At 35.3% G+C, this 21,491-nt stretch overlaps 1 protein-coding gene across 3 annotated transcripts in view; it reads left to right on the top strand.

Moving 5' to 3' along the window:
- The first annotated feature begins 8,194 nt into the window (after positions 1–8,194).
- Positions 8,195–21,491, top strand: part of LOC105348811 (laminin subunit beta-1) — a 29,372-nt gene continuing 16,075 nt past the window's right edge. Inside the window, exons 1-4 of one of the 3 annotated variants that reach the window (XM_066082489.1) lie at positions 8,195–8,352; positions 8,825–9,107; positions 14,366–14,910; positions 19,952–20,069. In XM_066082489.1, the coding sequence (XP_065938561.1) occupies positions 9,056–9,107; positions 14,366–14,910; positions 19,952–20,069 (715 nt within the window). In that variant the 5' untranslated portion in view covers positions 8,195–8,352; positions 8,825–9,055. Of the gene's footprint in view, positions 8,357–8,640; positions 8,663–8,824; positions 9,108–14,365; positions 14,911–19,951; positions 20,070–21,491 lie in introns of those variants that run through there. The other 2 variants (XM_066082490.1, XM_066082491.1) reach the window with 2 other exon arrangements.

The following is a 21,491-nucleotide window of genomic DNA, read 5'->3' on the forward strand; positions in this document are numbered from 1 at the left end:
CTTCATTTTATTGTATTTTTTTCGATATAAACAATACGTCACAACATGGAAGTGTTCCAAACCACCTTAATATTATTATTGATTCAGATTAAATTTAATAAAATGCATGATCTTGATATCAATGAAAGCAACAGTAATTATCTACGGACGTTTCACTTATCCGGACGATTGGACGAGGGAAGGAAGGCGTCTGGATGCTAAGGCTCCACTGAATAAATTTCTAATATATAGATTAAAACGGTAAATAACTCTGTACATGAATGTCTTCTTCAGAAGATAAAACAATAATAAAGGAGTTGTCCTTCTTGGAAAACTACTGTTCTGAAACCATTATGAAAGTTGTGTTTCGTCAACATGCAAGATAATTATGCTGAGGGGCAAGAATATGTAGTTAGATAATAATTCGCAAACAAGAGGCCCAGGGGCCACATCGCTCACCTGAGCAACAATTGCATTAATTCTGATCAAATTAGCATTACAGTTTCAAAATATCTTGACAACTAAGTACAGTAGATCTTGCTAAAAAAATTAAAAATCTGCCAATTTTTATCCACCTCTTTCTTTTGGTAAATACCAAGCCCCTTTTGTTGTTGTACCTGTAAGAAGAATTTTTCTATTCCTATAAACCCCCCCCCCCCATTTTGTGGCCCCACTTTTCTCTAGGGTATCATGGTTTCATCAAACTTATATTTGCATAACCTGTGCTTTCACACTAAGTACTGAGTTTTGGACCGAAAAACTTTCCCAGAATATTTTTAAAGATTTTCTCTATATATTCCTATGTAAAAATTCAAACTGCCATCACGGACCCGCCCTACCACTAGGGACTGTGATTTTAAATTTACAATACCCGAGGATGCCTCTACACAAGTTAAAGCTTTTCTGGCCAAATGGTCTTTAAAAAGAAGATTTTTAAAGATTTTCTCTATATATTCCTATGTAAAAATACATCCCCCACTGTGGCCTCACCATATCCACTGGACTATTATTTTAAAAAAAACTTGAATCTATACAATTTGGAAATGCTTCCACTCAGATTTGGGCTTTCCTGGCCTAATAGTTTTGAGAAGAAGATTTTTTAGAGATTTTCTCTATGTATAAAAATGTATCCCCCATTGTGGCCCCGCCCTACCCCCAGGAACCATGATTTGAACAAACTTGAATCTACATTATCTGAGGATGGTTACCCGCCAATTTGAGCTTTCTTGGTCAAATAGTTTTTGAGAAGAAGATTTTTAAAGATTTTCTCTATATATTCCTATGTAAAACTTGATCCCCCAATTTTGGCCCCACCCTACCCCCAGGGACCATGATTTGTCCAAACTTGAATCTTCAATACCTGAGAATGCTTCCATTCAAATTTGAGCTTTCCTGGCCTAATAGTTTTTGAGAAGAAGATTATCTCTATATATTCCTATGTAAAACTTGATCCCCCCATTTTGGCCCCACCCTACCCCCGGGGACCATGATTTGAACGAGCTTGAATCTACACTACCTGAAGATGATTCCATTATAATTTGAGCTTTTCTGGCCAAATAGTTTTTGAGAAGAAGATTTTTAAAGATTTTCTCTATATATTCCTATGTAAAACTTGATCCCCTAATTGTGGTCCCACCCTACCCCTGGGGACCATGATTTGAACAAACTTGAATCTACATTATCTGAGGATGGTTAACCGCCAATTTGAGCTTTCTTGGTCAAATAGTTTTTGAGAAGAAGATTTTTAAAGATTTTCTCTATATATTCCTATGTATAACTTGATCCCCCAATTTTGGCCCCACCCTACCCCCGGGGACCATGATTTGAACAAACTTGAATCTACACTATCTGAGGATGCTTCCACTCAAATTTGAGCTTTCTTGGTCACATAGTTTTTGAGAAGAAGATTTTTAAAGATTTTCTCTATATATTCCTATGTAAAACTTGATCCCCCAATTGTGGCCCACCCTACCCCCAGGGACCATGATTTGAACAAACTTGAATCTACACTACCTGAGGATGCTTCCATTCAAATTGGAGCTTTCCTGGCCTAATAGTTTTTGAGAAGAAGATTTTTAAAGATTTTCTCTATATATTCCTATGTAAAACTTGATCCCCCAATTGTGGCCCCACCCTACCCCCGGGGACCATGATTTGAACAAACTTAAATCTACACTATCTGAGGATGCTTCCACTCAAATTTGAGCTTTCTTGGTCACATAATTTTTGAGAAGAAGATTTTTAAAGATTTTCTCTATATATTCCTATGTAAAACTTAATCCCCCAATTGTGGGCCCACCATACTCCCAGGGACCATGATTTGAACAAACTTGAATCTACACTACCTGAGGATGCTTCCATTCAAATTGGAGCTTTCCTGGCCTAATAGTTTTTGAGAAGAAGATTTTTAAAGATTTTCTCTATATATTCCTATGTAAAACTTGATCCCCCAATTGTGGCCCCACCCTACCCCCGGGGACCATGATTAGAACAAGCTTGAATCTACACTACCTGAAGATGATTCCATTATAATTTGAGCTTTTCTGGCCGAATAGTTTTTGAGAAGAAGATTTTTAAAGATTTTCTCTATATATTCCTATGTAAAAATTCATCCCCCTATTGTGGCCCCACCCTACCCCCGGGGACCATGATTTGAACAAACTTGAATCTACACTATCTGAGGATGCTTCCACTCAAATTGGAGCTTTCCTGGTCAAATAGATTTTGAGAAGAAGATTTTTAAAGATTTTCTCTATATATTCCTATGTAAAACTTGATCCCCCAATTGTTGCCCCACCCTACCCCCGGGGACCATGATTTGAACAAATTTGAAACTACACTACCTGTGGATGCTCCCATTTTAATTTGAGCTTTACTGGCCCAATAGTTTTTGAGAAGAAGATTTTTAAAGATTTTCTCTATATATTCCTATGTAAAACTTGATCCCCCAATTGTGGCCCCACCCTACCCCCGGGGACCATGATTTGAACGAGCTTGAATCTACACTACCTGAAGATGATTCCATTATAATTTGAGCTTTTCTGGCCGAATAGTTTTTGAAAAGAAGATTTTTAAAGATTTTCTCTATATATTCCTATGTAAAAATTCATCCCCCTATTGTGGCACCACCCTACCCCCGGGGACCATGATTTGAACAAACTTGAATCTACACTATCTGAGGATGCTTCCACTCAAATTTGAGCTTTCCTGGCCTAATAGTTTTTGAGAAGAAGATTTTTAAAGATTTTCTCTATATATTCCTATGTAAAACTTGATCCCCCAATTGTTGCCCCACCCTACCCCCGGGGACCATGATTTGAGCAAATTTGAAACTACACTATCTGTGGATGCTCCCATTTTAATTTGAGCTTTACTGGCCCAATAGTTTTTGAGAAGAAGATTTTTAAAGATTTTCTCTATATATTCCTATGTAAAACTTGATCCCCCAATTGTGGCCCCACCCTACCCCCGGGGACCATGATTTGAACAAATTTAAATCTACACTACCAGTGGATGCTCCCATTTCAATTTGAGCTTTTCTGGCCCAATAGTTTTTGAGAAGAAGATTTTTAAAGATTTTCTCTATATATTCCTTTGCAAAACTAGATCCCCTTCTTGTGGCCCCTCCCTACCCCCGGGGACCATGATTTGAACAAACTTAAATCTACACTACCTGAGGATGCCTCCACACAAGTTTTAGCTTTTCAGGCCAAATAGTTTTTGAGAAGAAGATTTTTGAAAAATACCAACAAATTTTCAATAATTCTCAATTATCTCCCCTTTAAAGAGGGCGTGGCCCTTCATTTGAACAAACTTGAATCCCCTTCACCTAGTGGTGCTTTGTGCCAAATTTGGTTGAAATCTGCCCAGTGGTTCTTGAGAAGAAGATGAAAATGTGAAAAGTTAACGACGACAACGACGACGACAACGACAACGACAACGACAGACAACGGACAAATTGTGATCAGAAAAGCTCACTTGAGCCTTCGGCTCAGGTGAGCTAAAAAGTACAAAAGTATCAAATACCACACCCGTATGACTTCCAACATGCAAGATGCAACTTATTAATGTCGTCGAGCGACATGATTGTATAATATGGCGACATACGACTAATTGTGTCAACATGCTACTGAATTTTTCGGTATGAGCTACTTATTTATATGACGGCATGCGACATATTTATGTCAGCATGCAACTTATTTATGTTAATATGTATCTTTTTCTGTTAAAATGCAATTTATTAATATTAATACACAACATATTTATGTTGACATGCGAGATAGACATGTTTACAGACACCTAATTGATGTAATTGTTATATGATTATATGCAATTTATATATCTTACATGTTCAAATAGACAAGTTAGATATCAATATATTTATCTCGCATGTTAAATGTAACATAAAGATAATTTGCATATGTTGGCATAAACAAGTCGCATGTCCGCATGTCAACCTAAAGAAGTTGCATGTTGACATAAATAAGTCGCATGTAAACATAAAGAAGTCGTATGTCGACATAATTAGTCGCATGTTGACATAAATAACTCGCATGTCACCATAAAGAAGTTGCATGTCAACATATATCTTGCATCTGAAAAAGATAAATTGTTGCATGTCATTGATATATATAACTGAGTTGAATCTGGCATTTTTAATGTCACATGTGGGCAGTTATTGAAAGTTTTTGGCATTTTAAAATAATATTTTTAAACATTTTTCTTGATTATTATAATAATGTTGCATGTTGACTTAATTATCCTGTGTGGCAACGCACTTTGAAAAAAAAAAATTCAAAGTGCGTTATGAAGGTACATTAACATTTTTTAGTATCGACACTCTTAACGCACTTTGAAAAAATATTTTTATATCACAAATTCTGGAACTGAATTTCTAATTTGTTGATACTAGTAGTATGATGATTTGTTAACACTCGTGAATGTAATTTAACGACTTTAGAACGGGGATGGGGATGGGGGTGGGGGTTATTGGGTTAACCAAAGATACAGGTCAAATACCAGTGCGTCATTTAATTGATTACAAGAAGAAGGTCCCCTATACCTCATGCATTTTTCCTTCCATAACATATATGATATTCAGAAACTTTGCGTAAACATTTAAGATTGGAAAAAGAAATAAGCTACATGCAGTGTTATTGAAAAAACGAGCTGGCCGAACAATAATTTCTCCATTGTTATGTTAAAGTATCTATGTGTTTCAACAGTAACCATTTTTTCTTATTCTAATCAAATAAATCACTTCTATAAAAGAATATCAACATTAACGAACATTAAATTATGATAAACTTAAACTTGTTAATTTTCTCGCACTGATCTTCTAAAAAATCATATTGTTCTTGATAAACAGAACTGAGGTATCCTTTTTCACATCATATTTGCAATAAGCAAGATGAAATATATTATACAATGATTTCCCTAATTCTCATATATAAATCATATTCGTTCGGGCATAGGCCAATATACTAGATAAGAGGTAATTAAATTTGCTGCATACTAAAAAAGGAAAATGCAGTTGCTAAACGATGAAGTTTAATTCAAACCTCCCGAATTTTTCTTCTGTGTAAAAATGTCGATATTGTCTTATGAGAAAAGATAAAAATTCTCATCTAGAAACTGTTTATTAAGTTAGATGAGAATGCAATGAGTTCTTTTTTAACGAGGCCGAGTACAGAACGAGTACGCACGCTTTCGCGCAGCGTTTCATTTGTATTGTGACGTCATCTTTTTGCTTGTTTGACGCCATGGCGTGATAGTTTTATCTGCAGATATTCAGCGAAATTTGTTGAAAAGGGCTCGTTTAATGCGTAAAATTAATGTTATATTGTGGAATAAACATAACTGTCTCGAAGTATAAGCTATATTTGGGCTCGGGTCGAAAAAGTGAAGAGGGTTCAGCAGGCCAAACCCTCTGTCACGTTTTCTTAACCCGCCTAAATATAGCTTAATTCATATATTTCAAGACAGTAACCATGTATTTTATATTAATGACCCTTAATATGTGATGTTATATATTTTTTTATTACTTAAATATGTCTGAAGGCTTTAATAATACTATAAAGATCACATTTTCCGCCTTTGTCAAATAAAAAATAGCCATTATCTGACAAATCTGGGAAATTGGGCATACAAAAATCAACTTTGATAAGAACCCTGGAACAAACCAGGAGGTAAAAGGTTTTTTTTATTTGACCATTTGATGTCTGTTAGCAATAACTTTAATATGTAGAAAGGAAAAAGAAATCCCTAGGGCAGAAGTTTAAAAAAATGTGCAAAATTGATACATTTGAAGCGAAATCCCATAGGGTCCTATGTTAAAGATTAACAAACTTTGAGATGACCCCCTAAACAAACGGTGTGGTAAATGTCTTATTTTTTAATCTTAAAATAATAATTATATCAGTAGAAATTCAGGTAAAAAATTTCATTAAAAAATCTAGGGCAGAACTAATTAGACCCGGCCTCGTTAAATAGATCACATTAAGCTAAACAAGGTTAAAACAATCATTTATTGTATAAAAAACTATCAACTATTTTCACAAAACCATCAACATTTTTTTTTCAAAGTGTGTTAATATCAACGATATCATATAAATATTTTTTGCAAAGTGCGTTGACTTGGTCCCAAAATTAACGCACTTTGAAAAAAAAAATCCCCCCCCCCCCAACCCCCAACCCCCTTTAGATTCGCGTATGGCCATAGAATAATCATGTGGGCGATATTTGATAATATTTGAAAAATATCTTACAATGTCTAAATGGGTTTTACTTTTTCAGCATGTCAACGTAGGATTTGTGTGGCTGCATCATGCGTTTTATAACATTCTTGCCCTGTAATTCATTTCTCATGCTGACAAAATTCATAAAATAAAAAAATAACTTGCATATACATGAGTACTTATATGCCACCACTATATATAAAGTTGATGCAAGCCATGGTATCTATATACTGCATTAGCATATAGTTGTATCTAGTATATTTTATATATAAGTTTTGTTTAAAAAAAAGATACAGACACACAGGTGTACGTGTAGGCTACGGTGGCAGCTATAGGTCATATCCTTTAGATATCTTTTATAAATAATAATAAGTCAAAAAAGAAATCAAAAAATTCGAATAAATACACAAATCGAGATTCAAGGTTTTGTTTTCAACAACATCGTCATGTATATGTATACGGCACGCCAAATTCACAAAAATGAGCTAGCCATAGTTTCACAGTCGATAAACTAGATTTAACGGTTGTAAACTATAGTTAACGACGAAAATCTATATTTCACATCTGCAACCCATATAGTTAACGCGATCATCTATGTTTTATAGAGGTGTTAAACTATAATTAACACTGAAAACAGCCATTTACGATTGCAAAACATGACTTATTTATTTGATAGATATAGTTTCATGATTGTGAAATTGTGATTAAGAACTCTTAACCATAGTTAACGAATGTAAATTACAGTTTACAGATGTGAATCTATATTTATCAGCAAAATCTATCGTTAACGTTATTTGCACTGACGGATAAACTTAGATTATCATTCGTTATCTATAGTTAACAATCGTAAAATAAAGTTTTACAGATAAAAACTATAGTTAATAAATCGTTAACTATAGTTTGCGGTTCGTAAACTGTAGTTACCAGTCGATAATCCTAATTTATCAGATGTGAAAATATCTATGTTTAGCTCATTTTTGTGAATTTGGCGTGCCATATATGTATGTGTAAAATTCTACTACGATATTCTTTCAATGAAATGGCATGTTGTTGATAGCACAAAAATGTCTATATACCTGTGTATTTACAGTCTCGGGCGAAATGCCCCAATATGTGTACATGTAGTTTAACGTTAGTTAAACATAAATATAAATTTATCAAAGAAACAAAAATTAATAAACTAGCCTATATATTGAAAAAAAAAACATATAGATTTTTTATTTCAGTGTGCGTCTGTTGCAAGCCATGGGTTTTGGGATTTCAGAAGGAGAAAGAAACAAAATCCGTTGCCCGCGCCGATGCGAGATTTTTGCGCGGTAGACCCTGTTAAAAGTGTACTGTAACGATATGGTACGCTCCCAATATTTATTGATCCGCCATTAATAAACTATTTCGGTTATTACTCTCATACATTCAACAATCCACTCAAAACTGTTTACACGGATCTCTGAAATATTTCTCTCGTGACATATTTCACGATTTCAAATACTTCTATCGTACGCCACAAGTTCAACCATTGTCGTAAAAAGCAATCGTCTGATAACCCGCGTCGCTTTCCGGCAGAATGTGAGATTAGTGGTGAAGTTGGGGAAACTCGATACTATTTATACCATGGTGTTACAGAGCAGCTGAATCGGTAAGTAAGTTGAAGTTTTTCAGTGTTTTCTCACATCAGTCTCAATATTTAAAAAGAAAGGATTCCGTGGAACTAGGTTACTTAAAAAATCAAGGTCAAAAACATTCCGAGTTCGTCTGACATACAGTGACACAGTTTGCTCAAATGGCCTCAAAATTGTCATGTTTTTAATGAGCGTTTAATTAGGCGGCACTGTGGGTGAATGTTTCTTGTCCGAGAGCTGTGTTCCCTCAATTAACAATAGAATTTAATTATCATCGATTACATAGAACTCATTTCATTAACTTCTTTTCTTTACAAAGCAGTCAAGGTATGGATGTTGCAATTTTTTTTAAATCATTCATTGAATGTGTAAAATTGTGTAATTTTTTCAAAATAACGTGCAGCTTCTGTCACCTAGATTAATGCTCATTTTGAGCATAGAGAGGGTGAAGAAGTGGATTTTATTCCTTTTTTTTTCTTCTTTATGTAGGCTTGTCCGCCTTACAACACCAAGAAAATAAGGAGCACAAAGTTTTGCCATCACAGGATTCTTGTAGAACTGTGCTGTGTTCCTATGGACAAGCCGTTTCTGCTGAATTATCTGATCCACAAACTTCTTCTCTGTGTGCACTGATATATTTCAAGGTTTATTTATGGAGATATTAGCAGCTGGATTCTACTAGATTTTTGTTTATTAATTTTTGGAGAGAAAGAAAGAAAAATGGATTCAAGTTTATTCTACAAACTCTTCGTAGTTATTTTTATGATTAGAGGTAAGTCTTAAAGCAATGGCATTTCTGAATTTCTGAAAACAATTTTATAAAAGTATAATTATAGCTTGTGTGTGCATGTTTTTCTGCTAGCGTTATAGAAACTTGTTTATCATCGGAACTATTTCAAGGGCTCCCAAAAGCATTTTTTTTTTAAAAATTTGCAGAAACATGTGTGTAATGGCACAAATTTTAGTAGCTTCCCTCAGTCAATGGTTGAGTTGGAAAAGTGCCTAGACTGAATTGAACCATGATAAGAGGGGGGTAGCTGTGAGAGAGAGAGCAACCTCTCTTGCTGTTTGAAGCATTGTCAGCATGCTAATCTACTTCAGTATTTACTTATTCAGCAGGTCTCTGCTGCCAGGAATATGTCTGCTTGGCTCAACAACTTGCTTGAATGAATTTGTGGGACCACTAGAAAAAAAATTATATTAAAAGTAGAAACAAAACTCTTCAGTTCCTGAATTACCGTTATTTCACCTTGTTTTTATAACTTGCAGAGTGTTGATAAAAAAAGTGTATAAATTCTCTTTGGTCTCAAATGCATTGGTAATATTTCACAGTTTATCTTTAGAACTGGGTTATTCTGTAACTAATGGTTTTTCTTTACTCTTTACGCATTGTCTTTTTACATGTATATTTGGAAGTTTCCAGTACGTAACATCACAAAGATTTTTTTAACTACATATCTATAAAGATATATCTATGTGTACAGATATATCAATAAGAAAAAGCAGATTTGTGATGCTCTAGTAAGGATTATGAGTCACAGAGACTGGGCCTTGCTTTGGTAGCTAGGAAGTTCTCTGGGATTAGTATCTTAGATCCACAGGGAATTGATGGAGGGTTTTTAATGGCTTTCAGGCGAGCATTCATTATATTCCTCTGCTACCTACCAATAGGATTTTGCTTATCTTATCAGCTATCAAAGCTGGGGAGATTGGACGGTGAGGTTTTGCTGCCTGACCTAGATTAAGATTTCTAATCTTCATTCATCCTTCATCACACATCTTTACATGTATACATCCACATTACAGAACAACATGAACAAAGCACTTTCTGGTGGTAGAGGGGGTGGGGGGTCTCTTGGCCATGACTTAATACATACATTTGTATACACAAAGATTTGAGATAAAAGAATGTACAGTATTATGCAAAAGATGTGCATGCGCGGATCCAGAAAATTTTTCCAGGGGGGGTCCGAAGGATAATTGTGTTTGCCAGGGGGGGTCCGAGGCATATTTTCGCGATAATTTTACTATGTAAATTTAATAAATTTTCATTTTCCAGGGGGGGACGGGACCCCCCCGACCCCCCCTCTAGATCCGCGCATGATGTGACTCTCTATGAATGACATTCTGGAGTTCTTAAAAATGTCCTACAGTTTTTTGTGCCATTAAAAAGCTGCATGTGCAGGATCTCGCTTCTGTAAGCAATCCTTATGTATGCATGTAATTGATATAAAATAGCTGTATGATGGACTTGTAGGAGAAAAAAAAGAAAGAAACCTTGATAACAAGTAATGAATGGAATGTAAAGACGTAGTTATGAAGTAAACTGATATAAGTCATATAAAAAAGATATTTACGGTTATGAATTATGATAAATTCATGTTTTTTGTACAATTGATTTAAACAAACAAAAACTTTTGGTTGAATTACTCAGCCACTATTGATCAATTGTTATACATACGGTACATATAATTTTGTCAGAAGGATCGAAGTCAATTTTTCAAAACCATGTGCACTTTTTTGGAAATGTTTTGTTATTAAAGAATATTAAACGAAGATTTAATGAAATCGTGTGACAAACACCTGAATATGTGTTTAATTAATAGTGCTTGTAGGATATTCTAATTTGTAGGCCTCTATTTATTAGTGCACCTGTGAATGCCCAATTTTTGAATTATTTCACACAAACACCCGATTTTTTGCACCTGTATGTGCTAGTTTTATCGAACTATCTTTTAATGTATGAAACAGTCTTTTTGATAAATGTTTTTTTTTTCCTTCATTAGCACAATATGTTTCATGTCTGAGAATATTAAGTTTACACTAAGTGTGCAACACAATATAGGTTTACCTGTGTTGACTTGAACAAGTTGCCACATTCTTCAAAGGATTTCTCGGACTCTTGTTACCTTTTTTTAATGTGATTAATACCATGTAAACAAAGTCAAGCGAAAGTTTAATCAAATTCTAGCTGGCAATATAACTTGCTAAGAAAATAAGAAATCTTATGAATCATGGTGCGGGGTAAATTGACCAACAGAGATTTTTTTCTCCCCTTTTCCTTCTGGTGCATTTAACATTGCGGTTTTTAATGTTAAAATTGAATTTTCACGTCAATTGCTTTGATAATATACAAAGGGATAATTAAAGTCGCAAAATCAATAGCAATTTTCTCAGCAAGGAATTCAAAAGTGTTCATTCTTGCTTAAGGTCACATAATTGTAAAAGGTCTTTGTACAGGTTTTTTATTAATGGAAATCAATTTTAGGGCAACATAATAGGGTAGATTGTATGAAATATTTTTCGAGATTTTTTTTTAACGTGAAAAGACACTTGTTTGATTTATAATGCCCCTAGTAACAAATGATGAGAAAACGGAAAGAGAAAATTAAAGAGAGAAGTCGAGGTGTATGCCCTGTTTGATTCACGAAGAATTACATATTTTTATATATACCTATTTGTGTTGCATTCTTTTCTTAATTTCAAATATTCTTCAATTTCCTCCCATCTATTATTCGTTATGTTTTTTGTTCTTATATAATTATATATATATATCTGTACCTCCCACTCTAATGTTTAAAACACATCATTGTTACTATTAAGATTAAATTCTCATTCTCTCTCTCTCTCTCTCTCTCTCTCTCTCTCTCTCTCTCTCTCTCTCTCTCTCTCTCTCTCTCTCTCTCTCTCTCTCTGAATCTTTCTCACATATTTGAAGCTTTTAACACTGTGTACATTTGTTCCTCTGCTGTGGGAACATCAGACTCAGTAGCTGAATGTGTCAGATTGTTGTTATCCTAGTCGGATAATGTCACCATTATGTGGATTACTGTCACGTCCAATTCCATCAATTTAATGCAAACAGTAAATAGTGCTCTGGACCTGAGAGAGCTTCAAGCCGCAATATGTCTGACTACTGAGTGAGGGGTAAAATGCTGAATCTAAGTATTTTATTTAGTTACATTCCGATTTTATTCAGTGAAGTGATTAAATTAAGTAAGACGTTCCAAAAACACATTAAGACAAAAAGAGTGTTTATTCATATACATAAAATATGCATTGCCATTCATTGATTTTCTCAAATGCACATAAACATGTACTAGACTAAGTACAATCTACAATGTCCCCTTTTGTTCTAATGCTTACTACCTCATAATGGTGTATTTCTTGTAAAGTAAAAGAAAATAATATTCAGTCGAAAAGCATGCCAAATATTTATCAAAGTCATAAAGCCATTTATAACAATGTTAAAACCATTGAGGAGCCCGAGTTAAAGGCCTTCTTGTTTTCCTCTTGAACAGAGTGGAGAAAGCTGTAAGTTCAGGAGGAGAAACAATAGGAGCACTGATTGTCATCTAGCTGCTTCAATGGCAGAAAGTCTGATAAAAGAGTTGTAAAAGAGTTAGAGAAGGAAAATTATAAAATTGAACTGTTCATGCCTTGCATGCACATTGATCATCTGTATTGGATTCCAATCTTGAGGCAAACATTTTATAGTTTGTGGTAATTTTAGAATGGAATTTGTCAAAATGAATAATTCTGAATTGTTATGAATGAAATACTGTAATATTTGACTCAAATTGTCAAGTGCTTTGTCAATTTTTTAAGTACAAGTACTTGGGCAAGTATTTGATTGAAGTACTCAACTTGACTTCTCTCAATCCAGCATTATCAAATGGACTGAGATCATGACTGCAGTACTTTAGCAGTTCTTGTGTCTGTACAACTGGAGCACATCAGTTCATCATCGCAATATCGCAAATACAAGCTCTGGCAGTGCTGAGAATTTCATATTATATTAACAATGAATTAAAAACTAGAAATTTGAGGATTTTTAAACTAAATGGTGCGCTGTTTCTTGTTACATTTCGAGAGAGCTTGAATTTCATTTATGAAGGGATAAAATGTCTGTACAGTAATCTAAACACTTAATCAATTCATGCAAATTAGAACTGGTTATACTAGTGCAAACAACACAACATTTCATGTAATGATAATGGGAAAACATGTGGCTTTTTATTTGTGGTTTAGAAGTCAAAACCACAAAAGTGGATGATCACCAATTCACTCAATGCACATGTTTTTCAGACAGATTTGAAGAAAGAACCAACAAAAAACCCCACTGCACGTGCATTATGTATATTCAATGGCTATTAAAACAGTTATTTAAAAGTGAAATCTGTTAAAGAAATAGAAATTGCGTTTTTGACAATAAGGTGTTGTATGGCCAATGATACGGGAATAATCAGTGTATTGAAGGTGGTCGGTAATGGGAGTTGTAGATTTCTCCCATTGATAAGTATGTCAGTCAGTTAAGGTATTCCCTGCCACATGGCCGCCTGTCAAATTACAATCTGTGTAATTCTATAGCACTTGATTACTGTCGAGAATTGCTGACCTGAATTTAAGTGAGAGTTTCACTTTCAATTCAAGAAAGTGAAAGAAAAAAATGTTTTTCTAAAAAATGGTAGCACCGAAAAACGTGTATATATAGAGAATACAGCTGCATGTAATATGTTCCCAAAACACGTAACTCTCTCCTCTTTCAACTAAATGAGTAAACAAAGCACTTTATCTTGTGAATGTTGCGGAATAACCTCTGAGGTCAGTTAGCGTTGTTTTGAAATGGAAAAGTCAAGGCAAAGACCAGGTTTACCAAAGCTGTGTCAACCTTTCTGAAGATTTTGTGAAAATATTTTTAAGGAAATTATTTGTGTCAAATTCGCTGTTATGAGCCTTAACTTATGTCTACAATCGTCAAATTTTACATCCACTAAAACAACCCCCTCCCCCCAATATGGCATTAACTTGATTAAGCACATGTTTGACAAATACTGTGAATACAGTTGTTTCTTGTTTTTTTTTTACTGTTCATCTACTGTATAGAGTGAGTCTAGAATGTTTACATTTATAATTGTTGTGTGTTTGTGTTTGACTTGTCTATATCTTTTCTTATTGTTCTGCAATATCAAAAGTAAATTTCTAGATTTTTTTTACATGAATTTTTATTATACATGTGTTTGTTTGTAGGGTCTTTCTCCCAGAGGCAGCCAAGATGCGAGCAGGGCAGCTGTTACCCTGCGACTGGAGATCTCCTGATCGGGAGGGAGAATAACCTGACCGCCTCCTCCACCTGTGGCCTGACACGGCCCGAGAACTACTGCATCGTCAGTCACTTGGAGGAGGACACCAAGTGTTTCACCTGCGACTCGCGGCAGCCCTGGTCTGAATACCAGCGCAACAGTCACCGCGTGAACAACATCGTGTCCTCGTTCCGCGAGAGGAAGCTGCGGTGGTGGCAGGCCGAAAATGGCAAGCAGTTTGTGTCCATCCAGCTAGATCTGGAGGCGGAGTTTCATTTCACTCACTTGATCATGAGGTTCAGGACCTTCCGACCAAAGGCCCTCTTGATCGAGCGGTCCTATGATTTTGGAAAAACGTGGAAAGTTTATCGATATTTTGCCCAGCGCTGTGAGGACTCATGGCCCGGGGTCAAGAGGTGGCCCCCCAGGGATCTGAAGGAGGTGATCTGTGATGACCGTTACTCAGATGAGGTCCCCTCCACAGAGGGAGAGGTAGGTGTCAATGGAGATGCTTGTATACTTGTATATACACATACATGTACCGGTATTATTTATTTCTATGTATATCTATGTATCTGTATTACAGACACAAAGTCTGTAATACATTTACAGGAATCAATGTCCTAGTCGCTTGGTTTAGACTGATGTAAAATATCTTGCTCTTTTCTACCTTTCCGGCATGTCAAGATTAATTAGGTCAGACTAAAGAGCTGTTACAGAATGCATTGCCAAGGTCTTTAGTATTAACAAAGTTTTCTAGACAAAAAAAATGCATTCCTAACAGAAGAGATTGTCTGACATTTGAAAAAGTGAGCTGAGGTTGTAACATTTATGAGTAGTCTGACTAAGTTGTGATTTTGGGGGACCTATAAATTTTGGTTGAAAATTAATTGGATTATTTAGGTACGGTACTAGTATCATAGGCAAGACTAATGATAGATTTTTGAGTAGAAATTGATTTTTTTTTTATTTGAGCATATTTTATTATGTAGATAGTTTACAAAAGTGGATTGGGCAGAAGACATATTGCCTACACATGTACATTGAATTAGAATTGAATGAACATTCTGTACCTGGCCACAAAACGCTTTGTAAGGGTATATTATGTTCTGCACTAAGTACATGCATTCATATACATGAACATGGTGTGCATAATGTATTTTACATTTATACATTTTTATACTACTTTGAATTTTAAATCTTTTACACAAAAATACACCAAAGATTATCTGCTTTAGCAGACAGCACAAAATATTTCACCTTTTTCCTGAAATGTTTTCATAATGACTTCTTTCACCAGTGTATCTATAACCTTTGCAAAATCTTTTGAAAATGTAAATTTAACCTTGGGGAACAACTATCTATAGAGAAAGACAAGTCTTCTTTAAACATTGCCAAAGCAATAGGGACCGTCACCAGACAAACATGAAACCATGCATTGGGGAAACCATTTTTGGAATGTCTTAAATAAGTTAGTAAGCATATATATATATGTACAAAAAAGGAGAGTGCTCTAATATGTGCAAGAGAGAGAGAGAGAGAGAGAGAGAGAGAGAGAGATCAGGCTAAAATAGCATGTAGACATAATCTGGCCAACTGTTTACTTTTCAATGGCTTCAGAACAAACTAGATAGTAAAAACAAGGTAATCAAAGAGTGCCTGGACGTCCAAAGTCAACACAGAATTAGGATGACTGACAAGTGGTCCCTGCAGTGACTTGGCAGGGTGACCAGCAGACAACTAGAGATTAGATAGGACACTGGGGGTCATGGCTTAAGGGTGGGGGTGGTTTAAGGTCATGAAGCCCAAGTAATATTAAAGGTTTGTGGAGGGGGGGGGGCAGTGAGGGGTTTAGATGGGCACTTTTAACATTATTAATTAAAGGAACAGAGAAATTTATTAGATAGGTTCAATGCACACAGCAAATTTATACATGTGTTTGGGCTAGGAAATGGATGGGTCTGCTAACTAAATTATAGGAGAGTAAGAATTGAAATGAAATTATAGTAGTGATTTGGACTGATGTAGTAGAAGTATATAGAGGAGTGTTGTTAAGAGATTGTTTGAGCCAATTTCTCACAGACAAGTAGGTCAATTCAAGTATTCCATTCACATGTAGTATAATGCACATTGGTTGACTAAGATCATGCAATTTATATGTACAAGGATTGTATGATTTAAAAATCTGGAATTTAGGAGAAATGTGAAATTTAAAAGAGTCATATATATATATAGATATGAGGAACTGACCGATTTTTAAAGAGATCCCTGTATGATTTATCAATTCATGCTAAGAATTTTAATATAAAAGTGTTTATCAAGAGGGGCCTGATTTAGCTGTTTGTCTTGTACACACAGACTATACGCCACAAGTCACCTCTGCCTGCTGGAAATTATATCCTGAAGGACTTAAAATATTTGAAAAGATTTGGGGCGGGGATTATGGTAAACCATTATTTATTTTAATCATTCTCGGACATTCAAGTGACCGTTTAAGAATTTTCAGAAACCAATGATCGGGACGAAAGAACAACACTTGATACTACTATAGGTAAAACACACCTTGACCTAGTGTTACCTGCCAGGTAAAACAGCTCAGTGTCAGGTGTATGTAGACCACCTGGTGACAGGGAACCCCAGAGGTCGACCTGCCATAAAAAAATAGAAATCTGTTGGGGACCACGGTGAGTGGTCTGGGACAAAAAGCCATAATGGAATGACAAAGGCTCCTCTGATTTGTGCTCTCAACGAGGAGCACAGTTTGTGCTATCTGTTTGAATATGAGTGTGCACACAGCATGTATGCACTATTCTGCACAGCAGGCATACTGAGCTGCTGTTTATTAAAACTATATTATGCTGAGCTTCCCGAACAACCCCATTTTCTGTTATGGAAAGTAGTTATTTATAAATTTCACTGAACTCTTATATATATATCAAGTAATAAATCTGACTCAATCTGGAATAAGTCAGTGACAATTTAAGGGCTTCATTAGTAGTAGAAATCATTAATTTACAGTTTATTGCATTAACAGTTTTATAAGGTTTTGCAATATATATTATGACACAACATTTATATGAATTTAATGTTCATTGTATTGATCGAGTTTACAGTTACCAATTACATTTGGATGGAAAAGTGTCAATTTCTTGTGGGTGTTGAAGAATCATATTCTTTCATTACTTGGCTTGAAGGTCCCCAAGGCAGTTGTCTGAAAATCAAATGGACAAAATTTGACATAAGTTGAGAATTCCATCCATTAATTTCAGTTGGCATTAACAATGTTCATATATCCTATGTTTCGGGTATATATCCTAGCTGGACATTCAACACACTCAAGGCATTTCCCAATATTTCATTTTTATCAGGGGGTATTAAATTCTTTATGGGTCAGGTCTAATCTATTCTCCTGTATTAGATGCTAGAAGTCTGAACTTGAAAAAAGCTTGATACAGTGTTACACTTACACAGGAATTTACACTGTCGATACACCCCCTCCCATTAAATGCTCTCAACTCTCGTTATACAATGGCAGATAGCTTATCTTCTCATCAGAAAGGTGTCCAATTATTCATTACTTAGATGTTTTCATACATTCATTCATGTATTATAATGTTTAATGTTGTACAAATTCCCTAGATTTCAGTCTTGTTCAAGAAATCTCTCTCTCTCTCTCTCTCTCTCTCTCTCTCTCTCTCTCTCTCTCTCTCTCTCTCTCTCTCTCTCTCTCTCAGGTCTTTTAAAAGTGCATGCACATGTCCATCTAGTACATCTACATATAGTTGATTTCACTTTAACCTTCCATTCTATGAAAACTTTAAAACTTTAAATGTCCATGCCAATTACTACCCCAGAAATACATGTACCGGTATGTATGTGTGTAAGGATCTTGAGCTGATAAGGTTCCTGTTTGTCTTGGAAGCAAAAGTGCTTACATGTATAGTTGCACACCTCCACTAACGTGTGTAATGAGTGGGGCCCCACCCAGTGTAATAATAACTGCAGTGTTGTTGGAGCCACACAGAAGCAGGCGGGTTTTATCAGTAGCAGCAGCTGCCGACCTCATCACCAAATCAGAGAGAGGCTTAGAGCAGTGCATTCAAGCCTAGATCCCCTGTTGTTGGGTATAAACTCTGAAAGTGTAGGAGGAATGTCCAAAGTTAAAGAGATTCAGGTTGCAGTAGTTATGAGGATAACATCAAAAACTCAAGTACTCCTATTATATGCAGTGATTTGCAGAAGTCATGAAGCTGTATAAAATTTACATGTTTGAGGGGTTTTTTTTAACCCCCCTCCCACCTCTTTTTCCTTCACCCAACCACAGTGAGTGTCCATTATATGCCATTTTCATAATCATATACAAGTTTTTCCAATTTTAATCAAAATTTAATACCTACCCCCACTGCCTCTTTTTGTGTGTCTTTCTTAATAGAAAAAAATTGAATAGCATATTTTTGCTTTGTTTTTTAAAGTACAGGTGCAGACAGTTTTATGATCAGATTTACATAATCTAGCAGATAGGATTATATAACAGACATGGTTCTCATCATCAGGCAATATGATAACAACAGCAAGCATTGCATGCCGACCTTGAAACCACAGAACTGTTTGGCAATGTAAAACTGCAACAGGAGCCAGTTCTAGCTATTATTATGTCATTGATAATCCATGTAGGGGGGACTGTTGTGTATTTTTGGCCAGTTTCGAAAATAATTTCAATGCCAATGTTTTGGGTTCAGACTGGTTTGTTAAGGCCAATTGAATGCCAATCTGGGCTTTTGGCAATGTAGACATATATATCAACAGGTCAAAATTTGACATTACATTGAGAAAGATGAATATTTAGGTTTGGTATTTTCTTGTCAAACACAAGATGTTTATTTTGCCTGGTGTATAATGGGGCTTTGTCTGACATTTAAACAGGTTACTCATTGAATTATGAAATTATACCTACATAAAATGTACATCAACATTGATACTGTTTATTTTTTAAACTTTGTGTTCCTATCCATGGTGTATATTGAGGTACGTACAGGGGAAAGCTACATGACTCGATCCATGTGTCAGTGTAGACTGAGGGACCCCAGTTGTTGATCTGTCTGCATTGACTGTTTTGACTTTTAACATGTAATTCAGCTCGTTCAATGCATGCGTGGAAACGTTCTGTCTAACCGCCATCCAACCAGTGCAAAAATACGGAAATGGCTGGTAATCATTTTAATTGGACATCACCAAGGTACATGACACACAAACCCCCTCCCCACACAGAGGTTTATTGCAACCATGTCCTTTGAATATGGGGAAAAACTTGAAACAAAGATAGCAACAATTAACCAATGCATTATAAGTTATGATACGGTAATGAGAGTATATCATATATATATAAGAATGTAAAATATATATGTGTGCGTTTAATAACTTTTCCTCATGCTCCTTTTTCATCTTCTTGCATTGTTTGAATCTATAAAGGTCTACCAAGATTTATTCAAAGCGAATGAATACAGATTGTGTACTGTTGGTATTTATTTTGTAGGTGATTTTCCGAGTGCTGCCTCCGTTTATAAGAATCGAGAATCCGTACAATGAGGAAGTTCAGGACCTTCTGAAGCTGACCAACCTGAGGGTCAACTTCACGGAACTCCACGGGCTAGGTAGGTGTGATACAGGTATCTCGGATAAAGTCTCAGGTGTACGGTAAATACATGTACATACATGGCGGCGGCCAGGTACCTTGAGAGAGTTAGGTGTGTGGTCTGCATCATATGGACGTCACAGACATACACTCATATTTTGATATACAGTATATCCTGGCTGCATGGCCATATTAAATCTATATGTATCTGTGTATTCTATTTAATTTTTTTTTCAGGGAATTATCTTTCACTAAATATCAAACACTTAATTTCTTCGTTAGCATACATGTATGAAACTATGAATACAGGTTTATAGAAACAGAAATGAGTGAAATCACATCTATTCTGATTTAATATTTAGAGATAAATTTCCTCTTAATATTATACATGCACAGCACATGTACAGTGTATATATTGTTAAATTATTTGTGAAGTCCTTTGAATACATTCCAGGTATCTGATTCATAAATGACCAGTACCGAGGAAATGCAGTGCAATACATATATCTTTACAATTTAGTCTTAATTTAAAAAAACAGCAAGCAGGAATAGTCTTTGAGAAATGTATAATGGTTCATCTTTAAATAAATTTTTTTAGTCCAAAAAAAAAAGAGCAGGGGAATAAATGGAACAGTACTGTTCTAAAAGAGGACATAGACAATATTTGAAAAGGGGAGGGGGGATATGTTCCAACCTGACCATTTTACGATTGTTATGGTCACTGAGGTGTTTGCTCTCTGAGGAATGGTACACTGTTTATTAAAAGGGTTTTTTGGGGACCCAAACATAATCTGGGAGTGTGTTATTGCATTTTTGTATGGAGATTTTACCTTGTGGCTGGCTGGAAGTTTCCAGGTATTTATATAACTCTGCTTTCAACTGTGAAATATAATTAATATTAGCTAGTTTTCTTTTGATATGCTTTCAAAGTACATATGTATTAAGATCATAAGAATAAATTCACTATCTGTAATAAAGCACTTTATTTGCTCAGACAACAGTTTTTGCTTGAGTTATCAGAAGATATACACCCTTTCTTGGTATGTGCTTGTTCAGTTGACACAACACTGTAAAAATTGTCCAGGTCTTGTGCGTAGGTTTTACAAACATGAGCTCTAATTATAAAGGGTCCCTTAACCTGACATACCGGATTTCGGTCGGTCGGTGAAATGTTGATGTATTGCACCTGATTGGTCGAGAGATCAAAAGTTTGATACACCTGTATTTTCAACGAAAATGCATGTCGTTGACTCGATCACTTAACAAGGATAGGTAAATAGCTGTCTGGGTCATCAGAGCATGAAAAATTAAGTCTGCGGTTTTTTTTTTAACATTCATTTCGTTTTTTCAATGATTGTTTCAAAATAAGAGAAAGAGAGAGAGCTTATTTGAATGTGTCCATTTTTGATGCTAAACCAACTTTCTGAAAATTAATTTTCTT

The sequence above is a fragment of the Magallana gigas genome, chromosome 4, assembly GCF_963853765.1.
Source record: "Magallana gigas chromosome 4, xbMagGiga1.1, whole genome shotgun sequence".
NCBI lineage: Eukaryota > Metazoa > Mollusca > Bivalvia > Ostreida > Ostreidae > Magallana > Magallana gigas.